Source organism: Dromiciops gliroides, chromosome 2 (assembly GCF_019393635.1).
Source record: "Dromiciops gliroides isolate mDroGli1 chromosome 2, mDroGli1.pri, whole genome shotgun sequence".
Taxonomy (NCBI): domain Eukaryota; kingdom Metazoa; phylum Chordata; class Mammalia; order Microbiotheria; family Microbiotheriidae; genus Dromiciops; species Dromiciops gliroides.
Window position 1 is genome coordinate 530,253,418 of NC_057862.1, and position 22,866 is coordinate 530,276,283.

General features: G+C 45.7%; 1 protein-coding gene across 2 annotated transcripts in view; it reads left to right on the forward strand.

The window, feature by feature from the left end:
• Positions 1–1,767: 1,767 nt before the first annotated feature.
• The window catches only part of ADGRA2 (adhesion G protein-coupled receptor A2), a 61,635-nt gene continuing 40,536 nt past the window's right edge, over positions 1,768–22,866 (forward strand). For both annotated transcript variants that reach the window (XM_043985679.1, XM_043985681.1), the window contains exon 1: positions 1,768–2,366. In XM_043985679.1, the coding sequence (XP_043841614.1) occupies positions 2,110–2,366 (257 nt within the window). In that variant the 5' untranslated portion in view covers positions 1,768–2,109. The remainder of the gene's footprint in view (positions 2,367–22,866) is intronic.

The following is a 22,866-nucleotide window of genomic DNA, read 5'->3' on the forward strand; positions in this document are numbered from 1 at the left end:
TAACCATAACTCACAAGCTGCCAGTGGTCTACTCATTTTTACTAATGACCTAGGAGACACAATTAGTTCAAAGCAAAGACATTTTAAAGAATAGTAAGAGTATAGTAAGAAAAGTGGCAAAATAACATTCACTGGATATGGAGCACATGTAAAGGACATGTGTCATGAGTATACACACATAAGGAACACATATGGATGTACATGTAGAACACATGTAGAAAAGGAACTCATGCTTCAAATTCTACAGATTTCTTCTGTTACTGTCAATAAATACCCTGTTCTCTCAAGGTCTGCTCCCTGTTAGATCCTGCTCTTTTCTGGGCCTGTACTTAGCCATCACATAGTATCTCTGCTGCACCTTGTCCTCCCTGCCCTGCCCCTATGTCTCTGTGCCTCTCTCACTTTCTCTCTATCTCTGCTTCTGTCTCTGTGTCTACATGTCCCTCTCTGTGTCTCTGTCTCTGTCTCTTGCCCTCCTTGATTTTCCTGCTCTCTATTGGGCACATCACTCTGCTGGGTTCCTCATAACTACTAAGTGTTGTTCTCTGATACAAACTTCTGGGTTTCCTTTTTTTCAGGTCTACCTGCAGGCCATCTCAGCTCCAGACTGCTATGGTGCAGGAACTAGAAAGTCTCTCTCTAAGGGCAAGGTGACAGCTCCTTAGTGACAAGGTGGCATAGGTTATGAGCCACCAAAATCATGTATCAAAAAGAAGAGTGCCTCCGAGTTAGATTATTTTTTTAAGTCCCTTTGCCACGAACTATCAGTCCTTTAAGCCAGAAAACTATCTGATTTAGGGTTAGAAATTCCTAAACTCTACTCCAAACTGTCATGAAAATGAATTTAAGTCAGAACAAAAGCTAAGTGAAGGAATCAAGGGTATATTACCTTTCACTTTCCTGGCCCTCATTCCTATCTTTATTGTGTCTATCTTTCAGTTACAAAGTACCTCCTCCTTTGGCTTGCATTTGGAACAGATATCCAAAAAACTCAAGTATTTTCTTACATAATTTGCTTTTGTCCCTATAAACGCCCTTGCTTTAAACTCAGAATGGCTCCTGAAGAGAATTAAATGGTTGGTGGAAAGTATCAGGTGGGGTTGGCTATTGGGGAAGAGTGTGCAGGACATAGGTATCAATTTCAAGGCTGGTCAAAAGGTGTAGCCATGTTCTCCCAGGGTTCAGAGAACCAATTCGATTGCACTAACTTGGCAGTAATGAGTTCACCATCCTCGGGGATTTTCTAGTGGAGCACAGATGACACATTGCCAGGGATATTGTAAAGGAGATTTCTCCTCTCGGGTCCCAGTTGGTCTAGGTGAACTTCTAAGGGCTCTTCTGATGCTGGGTTACTATGCTTCCCTTCCCATTTTAGGGGGCTCGAGAGCTGGAGCGGTCCATTCAGTTCAGCCTGTCTGCGCTTGGGGAATCTTCACGGACTCGAACTTGGGGGCACGTGGAGGGAAGAAAAACCTAGAACAACAGGGGAAGGCGACGATGTTGGGGAGTCGCTGGAGGGCTCCCCAGACTCCTGGCGTCAGAAGTTCAGAGCGCAGTGGCTGGTCGGGGGTATCCGGGAGGCGCTAGGGCCTTGCGGATGGGTCGGCCAGTGCAGGGGAGGGAGCGAGCGAGGGAGGAAGGAGGGGGCTGGGGCTAGGGCAGGAGGCGGCGGCGGCGGTGGGAGAGGCGCCGGAGCTGCCTCCATCCATGGCACGGAGCGGTGGCGGCGGCGGCGGCGGCGGCAGGAGCCCAGCCCTATCCGCTAGTTCCCAGTGGAGTGCGCAGTGGGCGAGTGCCGCCGAGGGGATCAGCCCGGCGGGGAGAGCAGGGCGCAGTGGCCGCACCGGAGGGGCCAGCCCGAACCGGAGCCCCTCTGACAGCCGCGTCCTGCCCTCCTGGGCGCACCGGCAGGGGCCCCGAGCTCGCCGGACATGCCCCGTGGGCGCGGCGGCGGGGACCCCCGGGCTCTCCTCCGCCTAGGGCTCCCCGCCCGGCCCATGGGCGCCCCCGGCCCCAGCTAAGCCCACCGCCCCCAAGCCCGTGTCTGCGTCCGCTTCTGGTTGTACCCCGGTGCCAACGCTGTCCGTCCCCGAGAGGGACGATGGGCTGATGGGCGCCGGGCGCCGCAGGATGCGAGGGGCGGCCGCGGTGCTGCTGCTGCTGCTGCTGGTGCTGCTGCTGGCCCTGGAGTCCGGGGGTGCCCGGGGCTGCCCCGTGCCGATCCGCAGCTGCAAGTGTGCGGGAGAGCGGCCCAAAGGACTGAGCGGCGGCGCACCCAACCCGGCTCGAAGGAGAGTGGTGTGTAGTGGCGGGGACCTCCCGGAGCCGCCGGAGCCTGGCCTCCTGCCCAATGGCACCGTTACCCTGTGAGTACAGTCGTTTCTGCCTCATCCCGTCCTGTCCCATCCCGTCCCATTCCATCCCGTCCCGTCCCGTCCCATCCTGTTCCAGCGTGGTTCTGACAGGACGGACTGGCAGACTGAGAAGACAGCATGCCATTGACCTCTCTGAATTGTGCCCGGGAGGGAGGCTGCCGTAGGTGCTATTCTCCAGCTCCTGAATGAGGGAAAGGGAAGGAGAAAGGTATTCTCTGGGATCACTGGACTTAGAGGGAGAGTGGTAGGAGAGGTTCTATTCATCAGCCTCTGGGTATTGAAGAAGGGGTCCGGGGACTTTGCCAAAACCACAATCAATGCCTCGGGATGGGAGAGATATGGTAGCTCTTGCTCACCAGATCAGATAGTCTCCTTTCCCTCCTGACTAGCATGGTAGCTTTGGACTTGGGAAGGGAGCAAGGGGGAAGAGAGATGATGGCCGATTTGGTTGATAGCTCACTACCCCCCACCCCCACCCCCGAAAATCCTTCCCCCCCCCCCCCCCAGTGGAGCTCCGGACAGGAGTGACCAGAGGTTTGGATTCCCTACCTGGGTCATCCATCCCCTATCCCCGAGCCCAAGCCTGCCAACTCATCCTGGAGAAAGGTTCTACCTAGTTTCAAAGAAATGGGGGTGGGGGAAAAGGGTGTCAAAAAAATAGGAAAAAAAAAAAACCACCTCTTTAAGCTTTTTGTCCTTTAAAAATCTGAATGCTCTTAGTCCATCCAAATAAGTATTTGAGCTATTCCTATTTCCTCTTACCTTCCCCAGGCAGCAAATCAACTTACACAAAACCTAAATATGCATGTAAGCCAATGGGCATTCATCATTCATTCATCATCCATCCATATACACATTAAAGTCCTTAACTACATTCACCCTTCCCCCTCACCTCTGTCCTCTGGGCAGACTAGATAAGCAATGAGTATTTCTTTAGTAGCTTCTGCACAGAAGAGATTGTGGAGAAATCTTTCTTCATTGAGTAACCCTAGTCTCCTCTCTAGAAGGCTGACTGATGGTTTTACAGAAAGAATGTCATAAAGTCCCTTCATTGCTGCAGACCTAACTTCCAACAACCAAATTCATGGGATCTGAGGTCTTCGAAGATCCAGAAGAGACTTAGGGAACACATCAGTCCCCTTGATTTCCTAAGCAGATCATTCACTGGCAGTCGTTGAACGAGAACCAGAGAGATGAGGATCCAAGCCTCCCTGTGGCCTGTCACAGAATCAACCTAGTCCTTTTCCTTCCCTTGTCTCCCCCACAATCAACCCATTTTCCCACCTTCCTTTTCCCAGAGTTGGGGGTTGGCTTATAATTGGCTCAGATTGTATTCAGAACAATACAGTAATATCTCTCTCTGGTTGGGTGAGTTTAGGGACGGTTTGCTTCCTGACAGGACACAACTGGTCGGCCTATGACACTGTGTATATGTGTGTAGGGGGCTGCCTTGCTCTGCCCTACTTCCTTGCAGCTCAATAGTTTGGCAGTGACTGTTGGAGACAGCTGTGGCCCCACTGCTGAGTGACTGGTGACTCTGGGTACCAGAGATTTGAACTTTAAGGCAGGACAGGGAAGAAGAAAACATGCCTGCCATGACTGTTCAGCCAAAATGCCCTTGAATATGTATATTTGCTTCTCTGAGGGGGACAGGCAGGGGCTGGCATCCCTTTGAGTTCTCTTCTGTACTCCTATTCTATTCGTGTCCATTTGAGTATGTTCTTATGTGTGTCTTTATCTATGGTGGTGAACATGTGTCATTCATATTTTTGATCTCTTCCTATCTGTGGGTCCTGGTCTGGTGTTTGTGCTGGGGAATCCTAACAGACACAAGCCCTGGGAAAGTGGAGGGAGGGAATAACATGGGAAAACCATTCCACTCTACATCCTAAAGTGATTTGGCTTCTAATGCTTTCCATCCATAGCTAATTGTCACTGATTCCACTTTGAGGGGAAAGGTGGGGAGGTGAGATAGTCCCTAGGGAAAAAACTCCTGGAGTGACAGGGCTGAAATTTGCCTCTGAGCTCACCTTCTCCACCCCAAACCTGGCCGTGGTGAGTCTGATAACTAGTTGGATTTTTGGGGGAGGGAGGGGTTGAGATTTGGGTTTCCCCCCCCTTTATGGGTCCAAAGCCCTTACAGTTTCAGAGTCCTTCCAGATGGAAATTGCAGCAGCAGGAGCAGCTCTGAGAAGGGACTAGTCATTTCAACAGAAGTGTCCGAACACAGGGATGAGCTTTTAGAGTTTTTTGCCCACTCAACTTGGAATAGGCTAATTTCACCCCCTCCTTGGGTGAAATATAGTTCTTGGCTTCTTTTCTCCAAACCCATAAGAAACAGAGAGAGAGAACCAGGAACCGTCAGATCAAAGATCCCCTGAGCAGAACTCTATTGCTAAGAAAAGAGGACCCGACTTCCCTTTCAGTCAGTGAACGTTCTGTTCAGTGCTCTGTCCCCTGTCCAGCCTCTTAATTTCTGCGCCACCCCCCCCCTCCAAATTCCAACACTTCATTCTGAGCCCGATGTGGAAGAAAAATGCCTGATTTGAGATTCTGTCCCCCCTTCACTGAAGCTCTCCTATTCCCTAAAATTTAACAAAGCTGCCATTTCAGCATGGTTAGCAAGGCAAGAGAAGGGTGTTGAGTTCAAGGTTCTCATAAATGTCCATCACAGATTCCTGTGGTGTAACACACTAATGCAATCCTTCCTACCCCCATTTCTGGAGCCCTTAATGTATGAGTTTGTGTTGAGGTTTTTTCCCCCCTTAACATAAGTCTCACCTTTTCTTCTTGCCTACCAGATGGCTTTGTGTTCTGTATGCAGTGCTCTACATATAGTAGGCCAGGCTCAGCTTATGTGTCCTCTCCCACAAATGAAATTATTCTGATCCACACACACACACACACACACACACACACACACACACACACAGATACACACACACACACACACACACTTGTTATTTGCTCTCTCCCTCCTCCAATTACCGTGGATATACTATATGCTTAGATCTTGCATCCCCTGAGTAGAATGTAAGATATTTGAGAGATGTTTCCCATTTTGTCTTTGCATCCCCAATGCCTAACATAGTGCCTTGAATATAGTAGGCACTTGACACATGTTTGTTGGATTGGATGCCCATAGATGGTATTCTCTGCCTCTCTCACTTTGTTTTTTTTTTCTAAAAACATTTTTATTGATATCTTGTTTTTACAACTCCTAACTTCCCCCTGGATCTCAACCTCTTCCCTTCCCAGTGAGCTATCCCTTAAAACAATGATTTTTTTAAAAGAAAGAAAGAAAAGAAAAAAAATTCACCAAAACCAATGAACACATCAAAAAAACACAAAAAACAACCCCAAAACCCTGCTGTTATATGCAATGTGTTAAGCCCATGCACCTTGACATCTGCAAATAAGGAGGGAAGAATCTTCTTCTATTTCTTCTTTGGGGCCAAACTTGGTCTTTATAATTTTACAACATTCATTTCTCATTGTCTTGTTCTTTCTGTTTCCATTATTGTAGTTTTTGTGTCTATGGTTTTCCTGGCTGTGCTTACTTCACTTTGCATCAGTTGATGTAGGTCTTTCCTTGCTTCTCTGAATTCATCATGATCATTGCTCCTGACAGCATAGTGATATTCTATTATATTCATATACCACAATTTTTTTAGCCATTTCTCTACTAATGGGCTTTTTTCTGGTGCTTTGTATCTCCCAAATTTCTAGCATATGTCAAAGCCGTCCCAGATGACATCAGGAAATTAACATCTTTTTCACTTTTATATAGGACCCATGAACCCACCTGGGAGAAAATTGCTTTCTTTAACACACCAAGGAAATGAATCATAAAATACTGGAGTTGGCAATGGTCATAGTCCTCTGGTTCGGCCTCCTTTTTAGGTCACCCTACATTCCAATGGATCATAGACTCTTTCAGAGCAGGAAGTATGTCCTTATTTATTTTTTCTTATATTGAGCTCTTAAGTTTGTTCCTCTGTTATTCCTATCCACCAGACCTAGCTCTGTCTTCTGGGACCAATCATTCATTCGTTTATTCAAAAAGCACCTACTAAATACCTACTATGTCCCAGGAACCTGGACTACAAAAGGTGAAAAACAAAACCAGCTCTGCCCTCAGAGAACTTGCATTTTATTTTTAAGTTGGAACAACAAAAAACAGAAAGAAGTTACTAGTATCAGGACAGCTGGGGTGAAAGTGTCATTCCTCCTCCCTATGCTGGACCTTCACATATTTGTAGTCACATGTGCTCCCCAAGTCTCATCTTATCCAGGCTTGGGCTCTCAGAGTAGACAACTTGTCTCCATTCCGTTCCTCAAAGTTGTTTATTGTGTAGGGCTAATTGTTCAGGACATTGAACAAGGACCATGAAGTCCCTCCCATAGAGGAGCTTACAGTCAAATTCATATTGGATTCCAGCCTTGTCGAAAAGCTGCTCTGTGTGTATGGTGTGCTCTGTTCCTCTACTGAAATGGGGCCCATCTTCTTCCTATTTAGCACCGTCATTTCAGCTTATGCTTTTTCTTTCTATTGATCTTTCCCCTGTCTTCCTCCCTTCCCCATCCACTTTATCCCCAACCCCCTCCACCTCCGTTTTTCTTTGCCTTCGTGCAGAATAGCAAAACAGAGAGTTTCCTTCCTGGTTCATCTGCCCCCCTGCACTTTCCCTTCCACACCCCACCAGCGTTTTGACCCTATGACACTGCAGCAGCCACCATCCGCAATGACATCATGGTGAGGGCGAATTCCAGACTGAGTATCCTCTTGTCCAAAGTTACAAAGTTCTAGGCTTCTCTCCAGAGAGAATGACCATTAAACTCTGCAACAGAAAGACCATGAGGACAGGAGGGTAGACAAGATAGATATCAACTAGCTCTTGCTTCTCTTCTTTTCTTGGATCCCACAAATACAAGTGGTATTGTCCCACTCCAGTTCTAAGAATAGTCTCTGATTGCCTCCTCTCCACATCAGGGGAACTTCTTTTGGGCAAGGATTAGGTGACCCTAGAAGAAAAGTGATTAGGCCTAGATTGGGGGAGATGGAAAACATCTACTTTTAGGGTTCTTCCAGCTATAAGAAGAACCAGTCCCCTCCAGTGGAAAAGTTTCCTAATTTCATGTCCTTTCTTCCAAGGAAAAACCTCATGGTGTAGTAGAAAAAAGCTCCTGTGTCTGTAGATCTGGGTTTGAGTGTGACCTTAGGCAAGTCATTTCAGTTGGCTCTTTGTAAAATGAACTAAAACTGAACGTTGTGATTTCTAAGTCTCTCCTAGCTCTAAATCCTTTGCTCTACCAGCTTACTTTGTTGGACTTGGAAAAGCCCAAGACCATGCCTTGTGTGCTGTAACTATTTGAGGGGGGAAAAAAACCTTTTAAAAAAATCCTGTTCAACAAACATTTTAAAATAGATTTTTATTGATGTCTTTTTTCTTGCTGTTGCCTAGATTTCCCTTTGTGTCTCTCCCCCTGCCCCTCTAGAGTACTATCCTTTATAACAAAGAATTTATTTTCCTAAAAAAGGAAATAAGAAGAGAATAAAATGCACTGAAGCTGATCAACGCCTGTACCCCCCAACCTCTGGGTGAGAGGAAGGCTACAAACATTTCTTAAGCATTTACTAAGTGGTAGGCTGAGGATACAGAAGTGAAATAAAAATCTCTATCCTCAAGGAAAGTACAATCTAATAATACTTCAGTCATTTGGTAGATTCATGATTTCCTAGCTGTGGATACTTCCTACCATAATTTCTTATCCTGAGTAATTCTTGTCTGTGTTTTCCCCTGTATCCTCCACAGAGGAAGCTCCCAATTCACTAACATTTATTAAGTGACTGCTACACGCTAGCAGACCCCTTCCCAGTCGCCAGAGGCCAATGGTGCTTTATTGGTAGGGTAGCAGAGACTATATTACTTGGGCTGTCTGTTGTCTCTAAGTCTTATTCCAGGACCAGCCAAGCTTCTGTTCTGGGCATACATGTTGTTGGTAATGGCCTTTTTAACTGGGCTACCCCTTTTCTTTTTTTCTGGTTTTTTTTTTTTTTTTTTTTAGTGAGGCAATCAGGGTTAAGTGACTTGCCCAGGGTCACACAGCTAGTGAGTGTTAAGTGTCTGAAGCCGGATTTGAACTCAGGTACTCCTGACTCCAGGGCCGGTGCTCTATCCACTGCGCCACCTAGCTGCCCCTGGGGTACCCCTTTTCAATCAGAAACCATGCTGGTAACAGGCTGTTTTGTCATCTTCTCTTTGACCTTTGGGATTGTTGGTAATATCACTTGTATAGAGAGCAGAGAGTTCCATTATTTGCAGACATACAGGATCCCCAAAAAGCTTTCAGTGTTAAAAAGATGTGCTTTTGCAGTGGCAAAGAAGTATAGGGGGGTGCCACGGGAGGAAAGCCTGTTAGGATCATTGGAGGCACTCTGCACCACCCCCCAACTTTGTCTCTCATGTGTACATCCATTCATATACATGCACACGAGTAATTTTATCTCCTTATTGGCAAGACTTAATGTCTCTCTGACTAAAGAATGTTCTCCATACATAATACATGGATGCTATTCATATACATACATATTAGTAACCATATCTCCTTATTGGCAGGACTTAATGTCCCTCTGACTGAGGAACATTCCCCATGTATAATATATGCATGTAGTTAGTATACATACATTTGTGTGTGTGTGTGTGTGTGTGTGTATGTGCGCGCACGCACGCGCAAGAGCATAAAAAACACCATTTCTCCTTCTTGGCAAGACTTAAGGTTCTTCTGCATAAGGAACTTTCTGGATCAAAAAGACCTGCCCTGGATTTCCTTAGGACAGAAAGACTCTGATTCCTCTTGGCCACTAGTATTTTGGGGTATTTGTCTGGCTCACCAGCTGGTACTTGGTGTAGCCCCTGGATCAGTTGTCTTTCGGGGCGTGGGGAGCTGGGGGAAGAGTCCTGTTGCTCAGAAGCTGGCCTTACCCAAGGGGTTTGGGGTGGGGGGATAAAGTCTTAGTGAGTGGTCCAGGGTGAGCTGTGGGATGATACCAGTTCACCGCATCACTAATCTGCTGGCCTTTGGCAAGTGGCCCTCAGCCCACAGACCTTCCTCCTTCTTCAGAACTCCGTGCCTGGGAGCAGGCCCTTGTGTCACTGGGCATGGCCCAGAACCTTGGCTCTTAGAGTCCAGTAAAGGCACTTGGGGAAGGGTATTCCAGTATCCCACTTTCCACAGCCTTGTGAGTCTAGAAGGATGAAGGCTGGAGGGGTGGGGCCACGTGCTTGCTTCCCCCACCCCCCTTCTCTTCCACCCTCTTTTCCCCATATGGTTCTCATAACGTCTGGGCTCAGAGACAGCAGCCAGAGGAAGTGGCTGTGTACAGAGAGCTTTTGTGAGAGAAAGGGGGAGGGGAAGAAGGGGGGCAGAGGGGAGAGACAGAGAGACAGAGAGACAGAGAGACAGAGACAGAGACGGAGACAGAGAGACAGATGGAGGGGGGGGGAGAGAGAGAGAGAGAGAGAGAAAACAAACGAGAACCAGGAGTCTCCAGTCCAACCCACCCCCCAGCTATTCCCAGATATTTGAGGAGTCCCATCATGTAGCTTCCCTTCAACGACCCTAAAGTCCCAGGCCTAGAAAGTCGGCAGTGATGGGGAAGACAAGAGAAACTTAAACTCCTCCCTACCTGGTCCTAAATGCTCAAGATAGGAGCAGTCGCCTCAGGTTTTAATCCTTAGGCGCTAAGTTTATTCTTTGCAAGTTTAGGAAAACCATTTCCCCTAGGGTGCGCCTTATGAGTGGAGTAGAGGGGGGCCCCTGGGAACAGGCAGCCTTTTGTGTAGCCACACTTACAAGGCAAAGACAGTACTGGGTTCCTGGGTTCACTGACAGGAAGTAGAATGGAGATCAGAAAATTCCTCTAATTAATGTGATCTATAAAAATGATCACAATAATAGCCAGTATGTATATAGTGCTTTGAGGTTTACATACTTTGTCATTTGATCCTTATAGCAACCCTTTGAAAGAGGTGCTGTTATTATCACCCCCATCATATAGATGGGGAAACTGAGGCTGAGAAGTTAAGTGACTCACCCACTGAATTCAGGTCTTCTTGATTCCAAGTCTATCTACTGCTCCAACACCATGGCTTAATGCATAGACAACTGTCCTAAAAGTCAGAGAATACTGGGTTCAAAAGTCCTGCTATTGACAAATTCTAATTGTGTAACCCTGGACAAGTCACTTGACCCCATAGTGTCCCAGGCAAGAGAAAAGTACCAATCTTCATTGGCAGAGAAAGTTCTCTAGTAGACCTCCTTATGCCATTGAAATTAAAAAGAAGAGAAGGGAAGGCAAGGGAGGGGAAGGCAAGGGAAGGGAAGGAATAAGGGAAGAGAAGGGAAAGGAAGGAAAAAGGGGAGGGAAGGGGAAGAATAGGGAAGGGAAAATTCTATACCCCAACCCCCAGAATGAATTAATTTGGCTTAAATTATCTAGACTGTCTACAATGTAGACTCTGCATGGACAGGATTACCTGGATAAATCATCAAATAATAATAAACTTCCCTACAATTCTTATGAGCTTTTGCTTCTTACAGAACTTTGGATCCCCTGACTTTTGGGGTCAGTAGGGCAGGGTTCAACAGCTTTATTTTGTAGAGGAAGAAACCTAAGTTCAGCTGGGTTACATAACTTCCTCAAGGTCACCCAGCTAATTAGTGGTCAAGGAAGGACCGAAAAGCCAGGTTTCCTGATAGTTCATCAGTCCCCTCTACTATATATACTTCATTGGCCTTTCTTTATTTCTTGGGGCTCTGTGTAGACACACCCACTGTGGGACCCTAGGCAAGTGCTTTCCTTCCTTGCTTCCTATCTCGGTTAGTTTGTCAAGGATAATTGGGGAAAGATCTAAAAGGGGCAGAGTGTTCTCTCAAAGGTTCATGGAATGCCCAGTTATTCTAACCAGAACATAAAATGTAATGTCATTGTTTTATATCCCTTTTTGGGAGGATAAACTTCTAAGTTTATTTCCTGGGGATGTCATTGTGGGGTCAGAGGTAGAGAGGGCATCTTCAAGATTCCTCCCACCCTTTTTAAGGGGAAAGGAAGCAGCCACCTTGAGATTTATACACTCAATCTTTCCATGAAACCAAGAGGGGCCAGAAATTCTTTTCCTTAAGGCCAGCTGAGACACAAATGAAGGAGTTGAGTTTCCTAAGGTCACATAGCCAGAGACCAGAATCCTCCTGCCCCTAAAGGGAAGGATCTTAATTGTATTTCACTTGGGCCATCCGGCAGTGACTGACAGAGGGGAGAAAGGGCGGCCTGGCCAGAGGAAGATGTGGGAAGGGATAGAAGTGGCACTGGGGGCCTCAGAACACAAGAGCAGGAGGGAAGATCCAGCACAGAAGGGGCTGTTTATTTTCATTCTCCAAGACTGGCTGCTCAGTTCTATTTCCAGCTCTGACACGGAGGGGTGGATCCATGGCCCCCCCTCCCCTTCCTTCCCTCCTGCCTACCTCCCCCAACAAAGATTCAAAAATATTCTCATACTCTCAGGATTTGGTGGGGGTGGGGAATATGTTAGCAGAATCCCCCAGACCTGCTGGCCACTGACCCGCCAGGACCAGCTGCTTCCCCTAGCTCTTTTCCTCAGTTTCTACCATGGGGTGAAGCTTCCAGACTCCCTCCACCCCCAGTGGAGGGGAGGGGAGTCAGAGGAGCCGCAGATATGGACAGGAGCAGGTGAGGGAGAGGAGGGGGATCGAGGGGGTAATGGTGAGGGCCAGCAATCTGGCAGCTGGGAAATGGGGCCTGGTGTACAAATCTGCCCATGGATCAGGGAGAGGCCTTTACAGTAGTGGCAGCCAGATTTCCTGATTTCAGGAAGTACTTTTAAGAGCCTCTTTGAAAGGAATACCCATTGTCAGCTCTTTTTTGGTTCTCAAAGTGCAGTCACCATGACTAGATCCCAGGGCCCTGCAAGGGATGCCACACCCATTCGAATAATTGGGAAGAAAAAGAAGTATGTCTGGAGGGCCTTCCTCTCTCCCATTTGGACATGTCCCCCCTACAGGTGTCACATGATTCCAAATCCCGGCTCTGTGGTGAGTTCACTGTCTGTGTGTGACCCTAGGCAAGTCACTTTTTTGGTCTCAGTTCTTTCATCTGTAATAAAATAATAAAAATCATATCCATAGAGTGGGATTTAGGGTTTACAACAAGCTGTGGCCCAGAGAGAGGAAGTGATTTGCTCTAGGTCACACGATAGTAACTGAACCTAGAATTAAAACCAGGCTCTTTTATTCTCAATCTGATAATCTTCTACTATGGTACATCGTGCTTTCTGAGAAAAGGTCTTGATAGGGCATTGAAAGAGCTTGATGATAGTGTGGACTTGAGCTAGAACATGAAAATGTAGTGTTAAACTGACAAATTAACCCAGGCTACTTTGTTAGGGGAGTTTGAATGGGAGTTTTCTGGACAGAATGGTTCCTTTCACCACAGCCCCACTTTATCATTATTAGAATGATTCTAATATTAGGAATTCAGTCTGTTATCTTAATTTTGTTAACCTGGAACATGATATAATAAGATTCCTTGAGGGATGGTATAATTTGATATCTTTGTTGATATAGTATCTAGCACTGTATGGAATAAGAACTAAATAAATGCTTGTGCAATTGAATCAGAGTTGGAAGAGACCTTTCCAGTCATCTCACCCAGTAGTTCCCAACCTTTTTGAGTGTGAAGACATTTTTTTAAACAACAAAAAAAAATGTGCAGGCCCACATTTCTAAATGTATGGGGAGGGTGGTAGACTGGAGTGCTTCCCACAGAAAAGGGTCAGAGCACATGCTGGGACCACATGTCCTTTATTGAGGCCACAGCTCATGTCCAGCTCCATGGGAAATAATCCAATCTACCAACTCTCTCTCCATATAACCCTCTTCACACACCCTTTGTGTTTCTCTTTCTCCTCTAGCCTTGAGCTGGGGTCAGTAATCTTTCTGGTGAATGGAGTCTAAAAAATACATTACTTCTGCAGAGGCCAGGTGCTAGTAAGCCTCAGTTTCATAGGAGAGAATGAAGACAATGCAGAGGAAGCCAGCCCTGGGCCTTGGTCCTCTCTGACCAGAAGCTGGCTTCCCAGGACACCAACCCCCCAAAGGGCCATGATTACCTTCAACTCCATGGGGCTCTTTCATCTTGTACTCCTTACTTCCCTGATACCTGAACCCCTGATCAAAGCACTGGGGCCCCTGGACCTTGCTGGCCCAAGAAAGCAGCTCAGCTCCTTGAGTTTAGTGGTCTGCCACACCAGAACCCTAATTACCCACACGTTCCTCTGCTGCTGAGGCTGCACTCATCTCCAGGAAGCCATTCCCAGAGTTGATTTCCCTCCTTCTCCACACACTCAATACCACCAGAGTATGTCTTCTAGCCTTTATTTACAAGGAAAAAGCATATATACAAATTCGGAAATAGTACACCAGAATGAAGTAATTAGAAGCCCAGTGATTGGTCCTAAATCTGTTGTCCCTGCTTAGCCAAATGTGAAGAGGCTTGTTACCAGGCTGACAGCAGGCAGATGCATTTCTCAACCTTAAGACCAACTACTAAGTCACAGAAAGGTGCCACCTGCATTCTTAGAGATTTTATTTACACAGATGGAATCACAGACCTTAAACTGTATAAATATATAAGAAATCTACTAGGTAGTCTAGATTAAATGGTCTTAAAGCACTTTAAAAATGCTAGAATTAAAATTCCTTACCCCTGAGGAGGTAGCTAGGTGGCTCAGTGGATAGAGCAGTGGGTCTGGAGTCAGGAAGACCTGAGTTCAAATCCAAGCTCAGATGCTTCCTAGCTGTGTGACCCTGGGTAAGTCATTTAACTCTGCCTCACCTGTTTCCTCAACTTTAAAATGAGCCGGAAAAGGAAATGGCAAACCACTCCAGGATCTTTGCCAGGAAAACCCCATAATGGGATCATGTAGAATTGGACAACACAACAGAATAACTAAACAACAATGCCCACGAGGAGGGTAGGCCAGGCCATCCTCATTTCCCCTAGGCTGGGAATAGTTTCACATTCAATTTAGCTTTGGCCCCAGAGGAGTAATGGTATCTTCCCTTCAGAATATATCCAAGTCCAGACTGGGCTATGCCTACCTGAGCTGAGCTAAGTGGTCTATTCTTTCAATCACAGGTTCCTCTCAGCAGGTCAGGAAACTTCCCGAGTGAGTATTCAATGGGTGATTAGTCCTCTCCCCCTAATACTGTGAATTCCTTAGGTGTTGAGATAATCTCACCTCCCACTAGAAGCACAATAATAAAGAAATACAAACAAGTAAATGAGACAGTTCCCATCACCCCCAAAGTATAAGTAATTCAGCCTGAAACACCAATCGCTCCCAAAGTTCAAAAAAGACACTTCTATCGTTTCTAGGCAGTATAGAAAAAAGGAGGGGATCAGGGATCCTAAGAGCTAAGGGGGTCAATGGGCATATGGACCCTGAGGGAAAGCAGAAAGATGAAGTGGACTTCCTAAAAAGGATAAAGAAATGTCCTAGCAGAAATGGAGCCAGTGATTATGACCCCTGGGACAAACAGTGCAAAATAATAATAAGCTTTATAAATGTTAATTCATTTGCTCCTTACAACAAATCTGTGAGGTAGGTGTTGTTATTATTCCTATTTTACTGATGAGGAAACTGAGGCAGATGAAATGACTTGCTCAGGTAACACACCTGTTAAATGTTTGAGGTAGGAGTCAAACTCAGGGCTTCTTGACTGCAGATCTTCTGCTCTAGCCACTGAACCACCTTGCTGCCTCACTTCAGCTTTTAAAGACAGATTCAGTAAGGAGGGAAAGGGGAAGAGGAAGGATACTGAAAGGCCCAGCTGGAGACAGCACCAGTGAAGGAGGGAACAGGGTAAGTCTGGACCTGGGCTGAACTCACCTGGAGTACAGCCAATAGAGAAGAAAGTGCACCATCTAGTATCTTCCTGTTTTAATTACTTATTCTGGTTAACAAGGCACTACGTTCAATTGTTTCTGCCTGCTGAACCAGGAAAAATATTGTCAGTGCCCTTTAAATTTTGGTACCCCAGGACAATGGACTAGTCACCCCACCCTAGTTATGGCTCTGAATCCTTGTCATCAATTCTTCCCCTTTCTTTTCCTAACCTTCCCTATCCACCACCACCACCACCCCCCCCACACACAACATATGTGTTTTTCTAAATGGACTCTAAAAACAGAGTTCTTTGCCCTAGGGAAGAGGACAGAAAAAAGGGAAATGGGGACACAAAAGGTGCTTAATAATTACTTATAGGATTGAAAAATAAAAGTAGAGATTGCACAAAAAAGAACAAAGAATATTAGATTTAGAAGTAGAAGCATAGGCTTGTTTTCCTGGTTCCATAGTTTACTGGCTGTGTGATTTTAGGCACGTTTTAGGCAAATCACCTCTCTTCTCTGAGCCTCAGTTTCCTCCTTTGTATTATGGGGATTAGAGGTGTAATGAGAAGAGAACTCAGGAACTCGGGAAGGCCTGGATTCGAGACCTATTTCTGACATATACTACTTGTGTGAACCTAAGCAAGTCATTTAACCTCACAAATGTCCTAGGAAGCTCTCTAAGAATATAAATTGCAGAGAAGGTGGCAACCTACATTAGTAGAGGGAGTTTACGTCTCTGGGAGTTCCCTATAACTAATGAAATTACAGGTCTCATCTTCATCCCGAGATGAGGGTAATATACACAACTTACCTGCCATACAGGGTTGCTGTGAGGCTTAAAAGAGAGAATGTATGTTGTTGTTTTTTAATCCTATAACTCATAAACCATTAGAGGAATATGTGGTAGTGGTGGCAGCTGTGAGATGGCACAGTGGACAGAGCACTAGACCTGGAATCAGGAAGACTTGATTTCAAATCCATCCTCAGATGGTTACCAGCTGTGTGACTCTGGGAAAGTTATTTAAACCTCTGGCTGCCTCAGTTTCTCATCTGTGATATGGGGATCATAATAGCACCTATCTCCCAGGGTTGTTGTAAGGATGAAATGAGATAGTATTTGCAAGGTGCTTTTCAAACTTCAAAGCACTATTTAAATACTACTTATCATCACCAAATATTTAGGAGCAGATAGAAGTTGTCAAAACCTTAGAAGGTTTTCCCACACATTCATTCTGGGGCATCTCTGTCCCAGATAAGGGATGCCCCTCACCAAGGCTTCACTCGCACATCGAGCCCCTTTTCAAGAGAAGTCCAGTAAGCATCTCTCTCCACCCCCATTTTTAGCTTCATGGCTTATCCACCCAGTGGGGGAGAACAGCTGCAAGTTAATACCTGGGAGAGGACACCTGTTGGTGCCAGACTGTGAAGCTCCGTAAGGGATGGTCTTCTTTCCTAGAAGTCAGACCAATCCTTCCACTAATGGAGATGGTGTGGGGGAGGGATGGGGAGATAACTCCTTTTGATTGGTGAGAACCACAGCCAATGCAGGTGTTAGGCTCTGCCTTCATGCCTCCCTTTTCTTGATCTACCCCACTTGATCTCTCCACATTCAGTCCACAAATTCTCAGTTCATTCAGTCCACAAATATCTGTTGATCTACCACTTTGTTCGATAACATAGCACTAGGTGCGATGGGGAATACAAGCCAGCATGACTCAGATTCTGGCCCTCTGAGATTTTTATAGTCTAATTGGGGAGGCAAGAACGACATGTCTCAAAAGTTAATTCCAGGCAATAAAACGATAACTCATATTTCTGGATCACTTGAAGTTTGGCAAAGTACTTTCCTCACAGTCCTATGAAAAAGTAGGATAATCGTTATTATTCCCATAGATGGCCCAGTGGATAGAGTGCTGGGCCTGGAGTCATCTTCCTGAATTCAAATCCAGCCTGACACTTTCACTTGCCTCTGTTAGCCTCAGTTTCCTCATCTTTAAAAATGAGCTAGAGAAGGAAATGGCAAACCGCTCCAGTATCTTTGCCAAGAAAACCCCAAATGGGGGGGGGGGGAGTCACCAAGAGTCAGACCTGACCAAAATGACTGAACAACAACAGACCAGGAAACAGACTTGGAGAAGTTGTGATTTCCCCTGAGTCACCCAAGTAGTAAGTAGGTTAGGTGGAATTTGAGTGCAAGCCTCCTCATTGGAAGTGTCTCTTCTCCCCTACCTCCAGTTTGAAAGGTGTCAGTGTGTCTAGGCTCTCATGCTCAGCATATGCCTCCCTGCCCCACCCACTCCTGCCAGCCATTTTTGCCCTCTACTTTGGTGTGCCCATTATTTCATCTCTGGTAGATCCTACCTCCACTCACATAGATCATGAGAATATAAATTGTAATAATAAACATTTATGCACTTTATGGTTATTATCTCATCATATCCTCACAACAACCTTGGAAGGCAGGTGCTATTATTTATCTGAAACTGAGGCAAACAGAGGCTAAGTCACTTGCCTGGGGTCTTAGGCCAAATTTAAACTCAGGTCTTCCTGACTCTAGGCCCAGTGTTCTATCCTCTGTACCACCTACCTGCCCTTAAGAAAAAAGTCTTTATGGGGCAGCTAGGTGGTGCAGTAGATAGAGCACCGGCCCTGGATTCAGGAGGACCTGAGTTCAAATCTGTCCTCAGACACTTGACACTTACTAGCTGTGTGACCCTGGGCAAGTCACTTAACCCCAATTGCCTCACCAAAACCAAAAGACAAACAAACAAACAAAAACTAGTCTTTATGAGTTGTTGTGGTCAAAAATACTCATCAGAGGAAGGTCAGCCCTCTGTTGGTAAACTTCTTCTGCCTTAGCTAGGCTGGCTGAGAGTAGACATATAGTTCATTGTCAGGCATATACTCAAAGCCTTTCTAGAGCCCTCTGGAGCTGGTAGATGATGTGGCCTTTGAGAACCCAGGATCATGTCCATGTCATGAGGAGACATTCAGTGAAGGTATTAAATAAAACATCTCAATCAACATCTATGACCTTCCTCTCTTATGCAAAGCTCTTAGGAGGATGGGGGAAGAAGACAGGGGCTGACCCTGGGACCAATACCCTTAGAATAGGTATGATCTTCTTATGGTTTGGGAAATGAAGCTCATGAACCTGGGCTGGTCCATTTGAAGAGGAAAATGCGAGTATCAATGGCCTCCTTCAAGATGGGAAATATAGGGGGCAGCTAGGTGGCACAGTGGATAAAGCACCAGCCCTGGATTCAGAAGAACCTGAGTTCAAATCCAACCTCAGACACTTGACACTTACTAGCTGTGTGACTCTGGACAAGTCACTTAACCCTCATTGCCCTGCCCCCCCGCCAAAGGCAATATAAAAAAGGCACTGGTTGAATTTAAGTAGCCAATAATTTTATGTACTCATGCACATAGAGAGGTGAGCCAAGCAGGTGAACATCCAAGTCACTTACATTCTAGAAGACTCATGATCTCACCAGCATGGGTCCTCCCGAATCAACACAGATCAGAACCCGCATGGATGTTGTCTTTGGTTTCCCATAAATCCTCAATGGAGGACATATACCACGTTCAAAAATGGGCCATCTTCTTATTAATGATAGAACCAATGATTTAGAACAAGAAAGAATTGTAGAGACTAAATCTATTCCAAATAAAAAGTAATAAGGCATCGTTTGGGTTTGGCCATCTGCTGCTTTTCATTCTCATTACATGACCCTCCCACTCATTTCTGGTTATTTGTATTTTTTTTTAAGTTACATAAATATTGGTGTTAAAGAGATGAGCTTTTGTAACAGTGGGAAATTTGCTATTATTGAAAGTATTGTGTAATTTTCCAAATGTAATCTATCCTTGATCTAAAGCAAAACACTCCTCTTCTTCAGCTCATTGTCCCTATGCAGCATTTATACACTCTCCTTGCTAAGCAGAGAGAAATGATGACAAAGAGCAATCCCAGTTCTAGAGAACTATCTCAGTTGCAAAACACTACAAAGGGGATATCTGGAAGTCTATAACCATTATCACTGCACAAAACAGCAAAAACACTTAAGGAAAAAATAAGTCTACGGAACACTTGGCATGAGGTCTAGACAAGTCCAAGAAATTTTGTAAATGAAACAGGAAGGAGGATAACAGGCATAAAAAGAATGGATCCGTTTGTGTTTTGCAATCATCTATTCTCAGCTAAGTGGTACAGTGGCTAGAGAGCTGGACCTGGAGTCAGGAAGAACTGAGTTCAAATCTTGCTTCTGATATTTCCTAGGTGTGTGACTGTGGGCAAGTCACTTAACTTAATTCCTGGTGTGTGTGTGTGTGTGTGTGTGTGTGTGTGTGTGTGTATGTATGGCTAGAGCCCATGTCTGCATACATGTGAAGAAACATGTATGATCCGAGGCCCTCTTGTTTTACACAGGAATGCCGCGTGTATATCTCTCTACCACCTTGTGATGCTTTCGTGACTGCAAAAATGTTATCTCTGATGAGGGATGAGTGGGTTCTAATTGCTAACATTTACATAGCACTTACTATGTGCTCACTGTACTAAGCTTTTCACAATTATTATTTCATGGGGCAGCTAGGTGGTGCAGTGGATAGAGCACTGGCCCTGGAATCAGGAGGACCTAAGTTCAAATCCAGTCTCAGACACTTGACACTTACTAGCTGTGTGACCCTGGGCAAGTCACTTAACCCCAATTGCCTCACCAAAAAGATACACAACCGAACAATTATTATTTCATTATTGCCTCCTTGGAAGAAAGGAAGGAAGCAAGTACTTATTAAACACCTACTATGTACTTAGAGTTTTACAATTGTTATTTCATTTGATCCTCATAACAACCCCGGGTGTTATGACCCTCATTTTATAGATGAGAAACTGAGACAGGCAAAGGTTAAGTGAGTTGCTATACCCATCTGAGGCTGGATTTGAACTCAGGTCTTCCTGTCTTAGGCCCAATGCTCTATCCACTGTACCACCAAGCTATGGGAAGGGAATCTAACAAGTTTCTGTCTCCCCGTGACTCTAGGATTCAGTGCCCAGGACTCCAACATTTGGTTCCCTGCTCTCCAGCAAGGGCTTGGGCTGGGCATGGTGGGAGGGGGTGCGGGGTGAAGCAGGGGTTTGGGTGAAGAGAGCTCTTAAAATGTTTATTCTGGAAGAGCCAGGACACTGCAGGGCAGAGCTGAAGTGGTTGGGAAGGGAAACCCACCTGGCCCCTCGAGCCCCTCGTGCGGTCGGAAAAGCCTGTTGTGCCAGGTTGAGGTGGTGTCTGGAGAGATGTAAAGCCTGGGCAGAGGCTGGCACAGCATCCAGGAAGAGTGGAATAAGGGCTAAGGCTGTGGCTCCTTCCCCCCATCCCCCGCCCTTACCCTGGTGGCTTTCTGTGTTTGCCAGTCTCCCTCTGGCCCCGAGAGGCACCCCTAGAGGCAAAAGCATTCATTCCCTTTTCCTGTCACAGAAAAAGCAACGGAGTAAGAAGCAAGCGATTCTGGACCTTAACTTAGCCCCTTTCCTTGTCTGGACTTCAGTTTCCTCCTTTGCAAAATGAGGAGGGGAGCTAAGATCCCTTCTGGTCCTAACAGTCTGTGAGTCTCTGGGACAACCATGTGCATCAGTGCCAGGTCGAGGATCAGTCATATTCTTACCCATTCCAGTAATACCAGATCCTAGGAATCTCTGTAAAGAATGAACCTCTCAGGGCAGCTAGGTGGCACAGTGGATAGAGCACAGGCCCTGGATTCAGGAGTACCTGAGTTCAAATCTGGCCTCAGACACTTAACACTTACTAGCTGTGTGACCCTGGGCAAGTCACTTAACCCCAATTGCCCCCCCCCCCAAAAAAAGAATGAACCTCTCCTTCATTCATCCAACAGCTGCTACTGTGTGCAAACCACACATGGATGTCTGTTCACAAAACAAAGCAGGGAGTTGAAACTAACTTTCACAGTCATTCAGGACAAAACCCTGCTTCTTGGAAACACCCAAATCATTAAAGCAAAGATGGCAGATTCCTGTGCTTGAATCATCTAGATGAAGAGGCCTTTGTGGCACAATGGAAGATCAATTGCTTTGGAGTCCTAAGACCTCAGTTACCATCTCTGACATTTTGTAGCCTTGGGCAAATCACTTAATGTCTCTGGGTCTCAGTTTCCTCCTTTAGAAAATGAGCAAGTTGAACAAAGATGCTCTGTAAGGTCCCTTCTAGCTCTAAATTTTTATTTCCTTAAATTCTCCACTTTGGCTTGTAGATAGAATCAGGGGTGTGTGTCCCAGAATCCTCTCCTATGGGCTTATTAGAGCCAATTGTTAAATTTTTCAGGGTAAAAGCATTTATAACTCAGAAATCAGCAAATGCTACAAATCAGGGCTAGCTTTGTTATTTTGTTGATTTCTAAACTTATGAAAGAAATGGAGAAAATGTTAATAATGCAGATTAAACATTAAAACATGTACGTCTGTACAATTTTTTTCTCTTGGAGAGCCGGTTGTTAAACATTGACCAGCACACCCCTAGATAGAACCTTCATGACATTCAAGCATTGGTAATGTCAGTTGAATAATAAAGAATAATAATACTCTTTACTCATTGACATTAAGGGTGGAGGGTAAAGAGAAAGTCATTTGCCACCCAAGACCTCTGCTTTGGGGAGTGAGCTTAGGGTACTGCTTTTTTGCAGTCATAAAAACGCCATTCTAGAAAGGCAGCTAGGTGGCACAGTAGATAAAGCATGGGCCCTGGATTCAGGAGCACCTGAGTTCAAATCCAGCCTCAGATACTTGATACTTATTAGCTGTGTGACCCTGGGCAAGTCACTTAACCCTCATTGCCACAAACAAACAAAAAACTACATTCTGGCTGGGAACTTTACTTTTCTGACCTTCCAAGGGTCTACTTCCAGCTAGAAATGTGGTCATCAGCTGATATGCCCACACAGAGGGCTATCCTAGAGAAGTCAGTCAAGATTGTTAGGGATGGAGCAACTAGCTCCAGATGAGGGAGCTTGGCCCCCAAGGCCAGACCAGGACAAATCCCCCTTTTCTGGATTGAGTAGAGTCATTACTCCCTACTCCAGTAGCCTATGTTTGAATTAGTCTCGCACCCCTTTCCACCATTAATTTTAACTGTCCCAAACTTGTAACTACTCCAAACTCCCAAAACTAACCATTTCCACCCCCACTTCCTTGATAGAGAACTGTGGAAAAAGAAATAGGATGGATCTAGCATAAAATAGGGCCCCCTTGTAGGCCTTATTTGGGATCCTTCTGTTCAAAGTATGTAGTGCAGATTCCTAGAATTCTAGATGCTAAAAAGAATAGAAATAGAATCCACCTGCTAAGCTAGAAGGGAGTTCAGAAATCATCTAGCCCAGCCTCCTCTTTTGCAAAGAAGGAAACTGAGTTGCAGAGAAAAGAAATGACTTGCCCAGGGTCACATGGCCAATAAATGGCTAAATCTCCTGATCAGAAGTCAGGGTTGCTAACTACCTCCCTACCCTGCC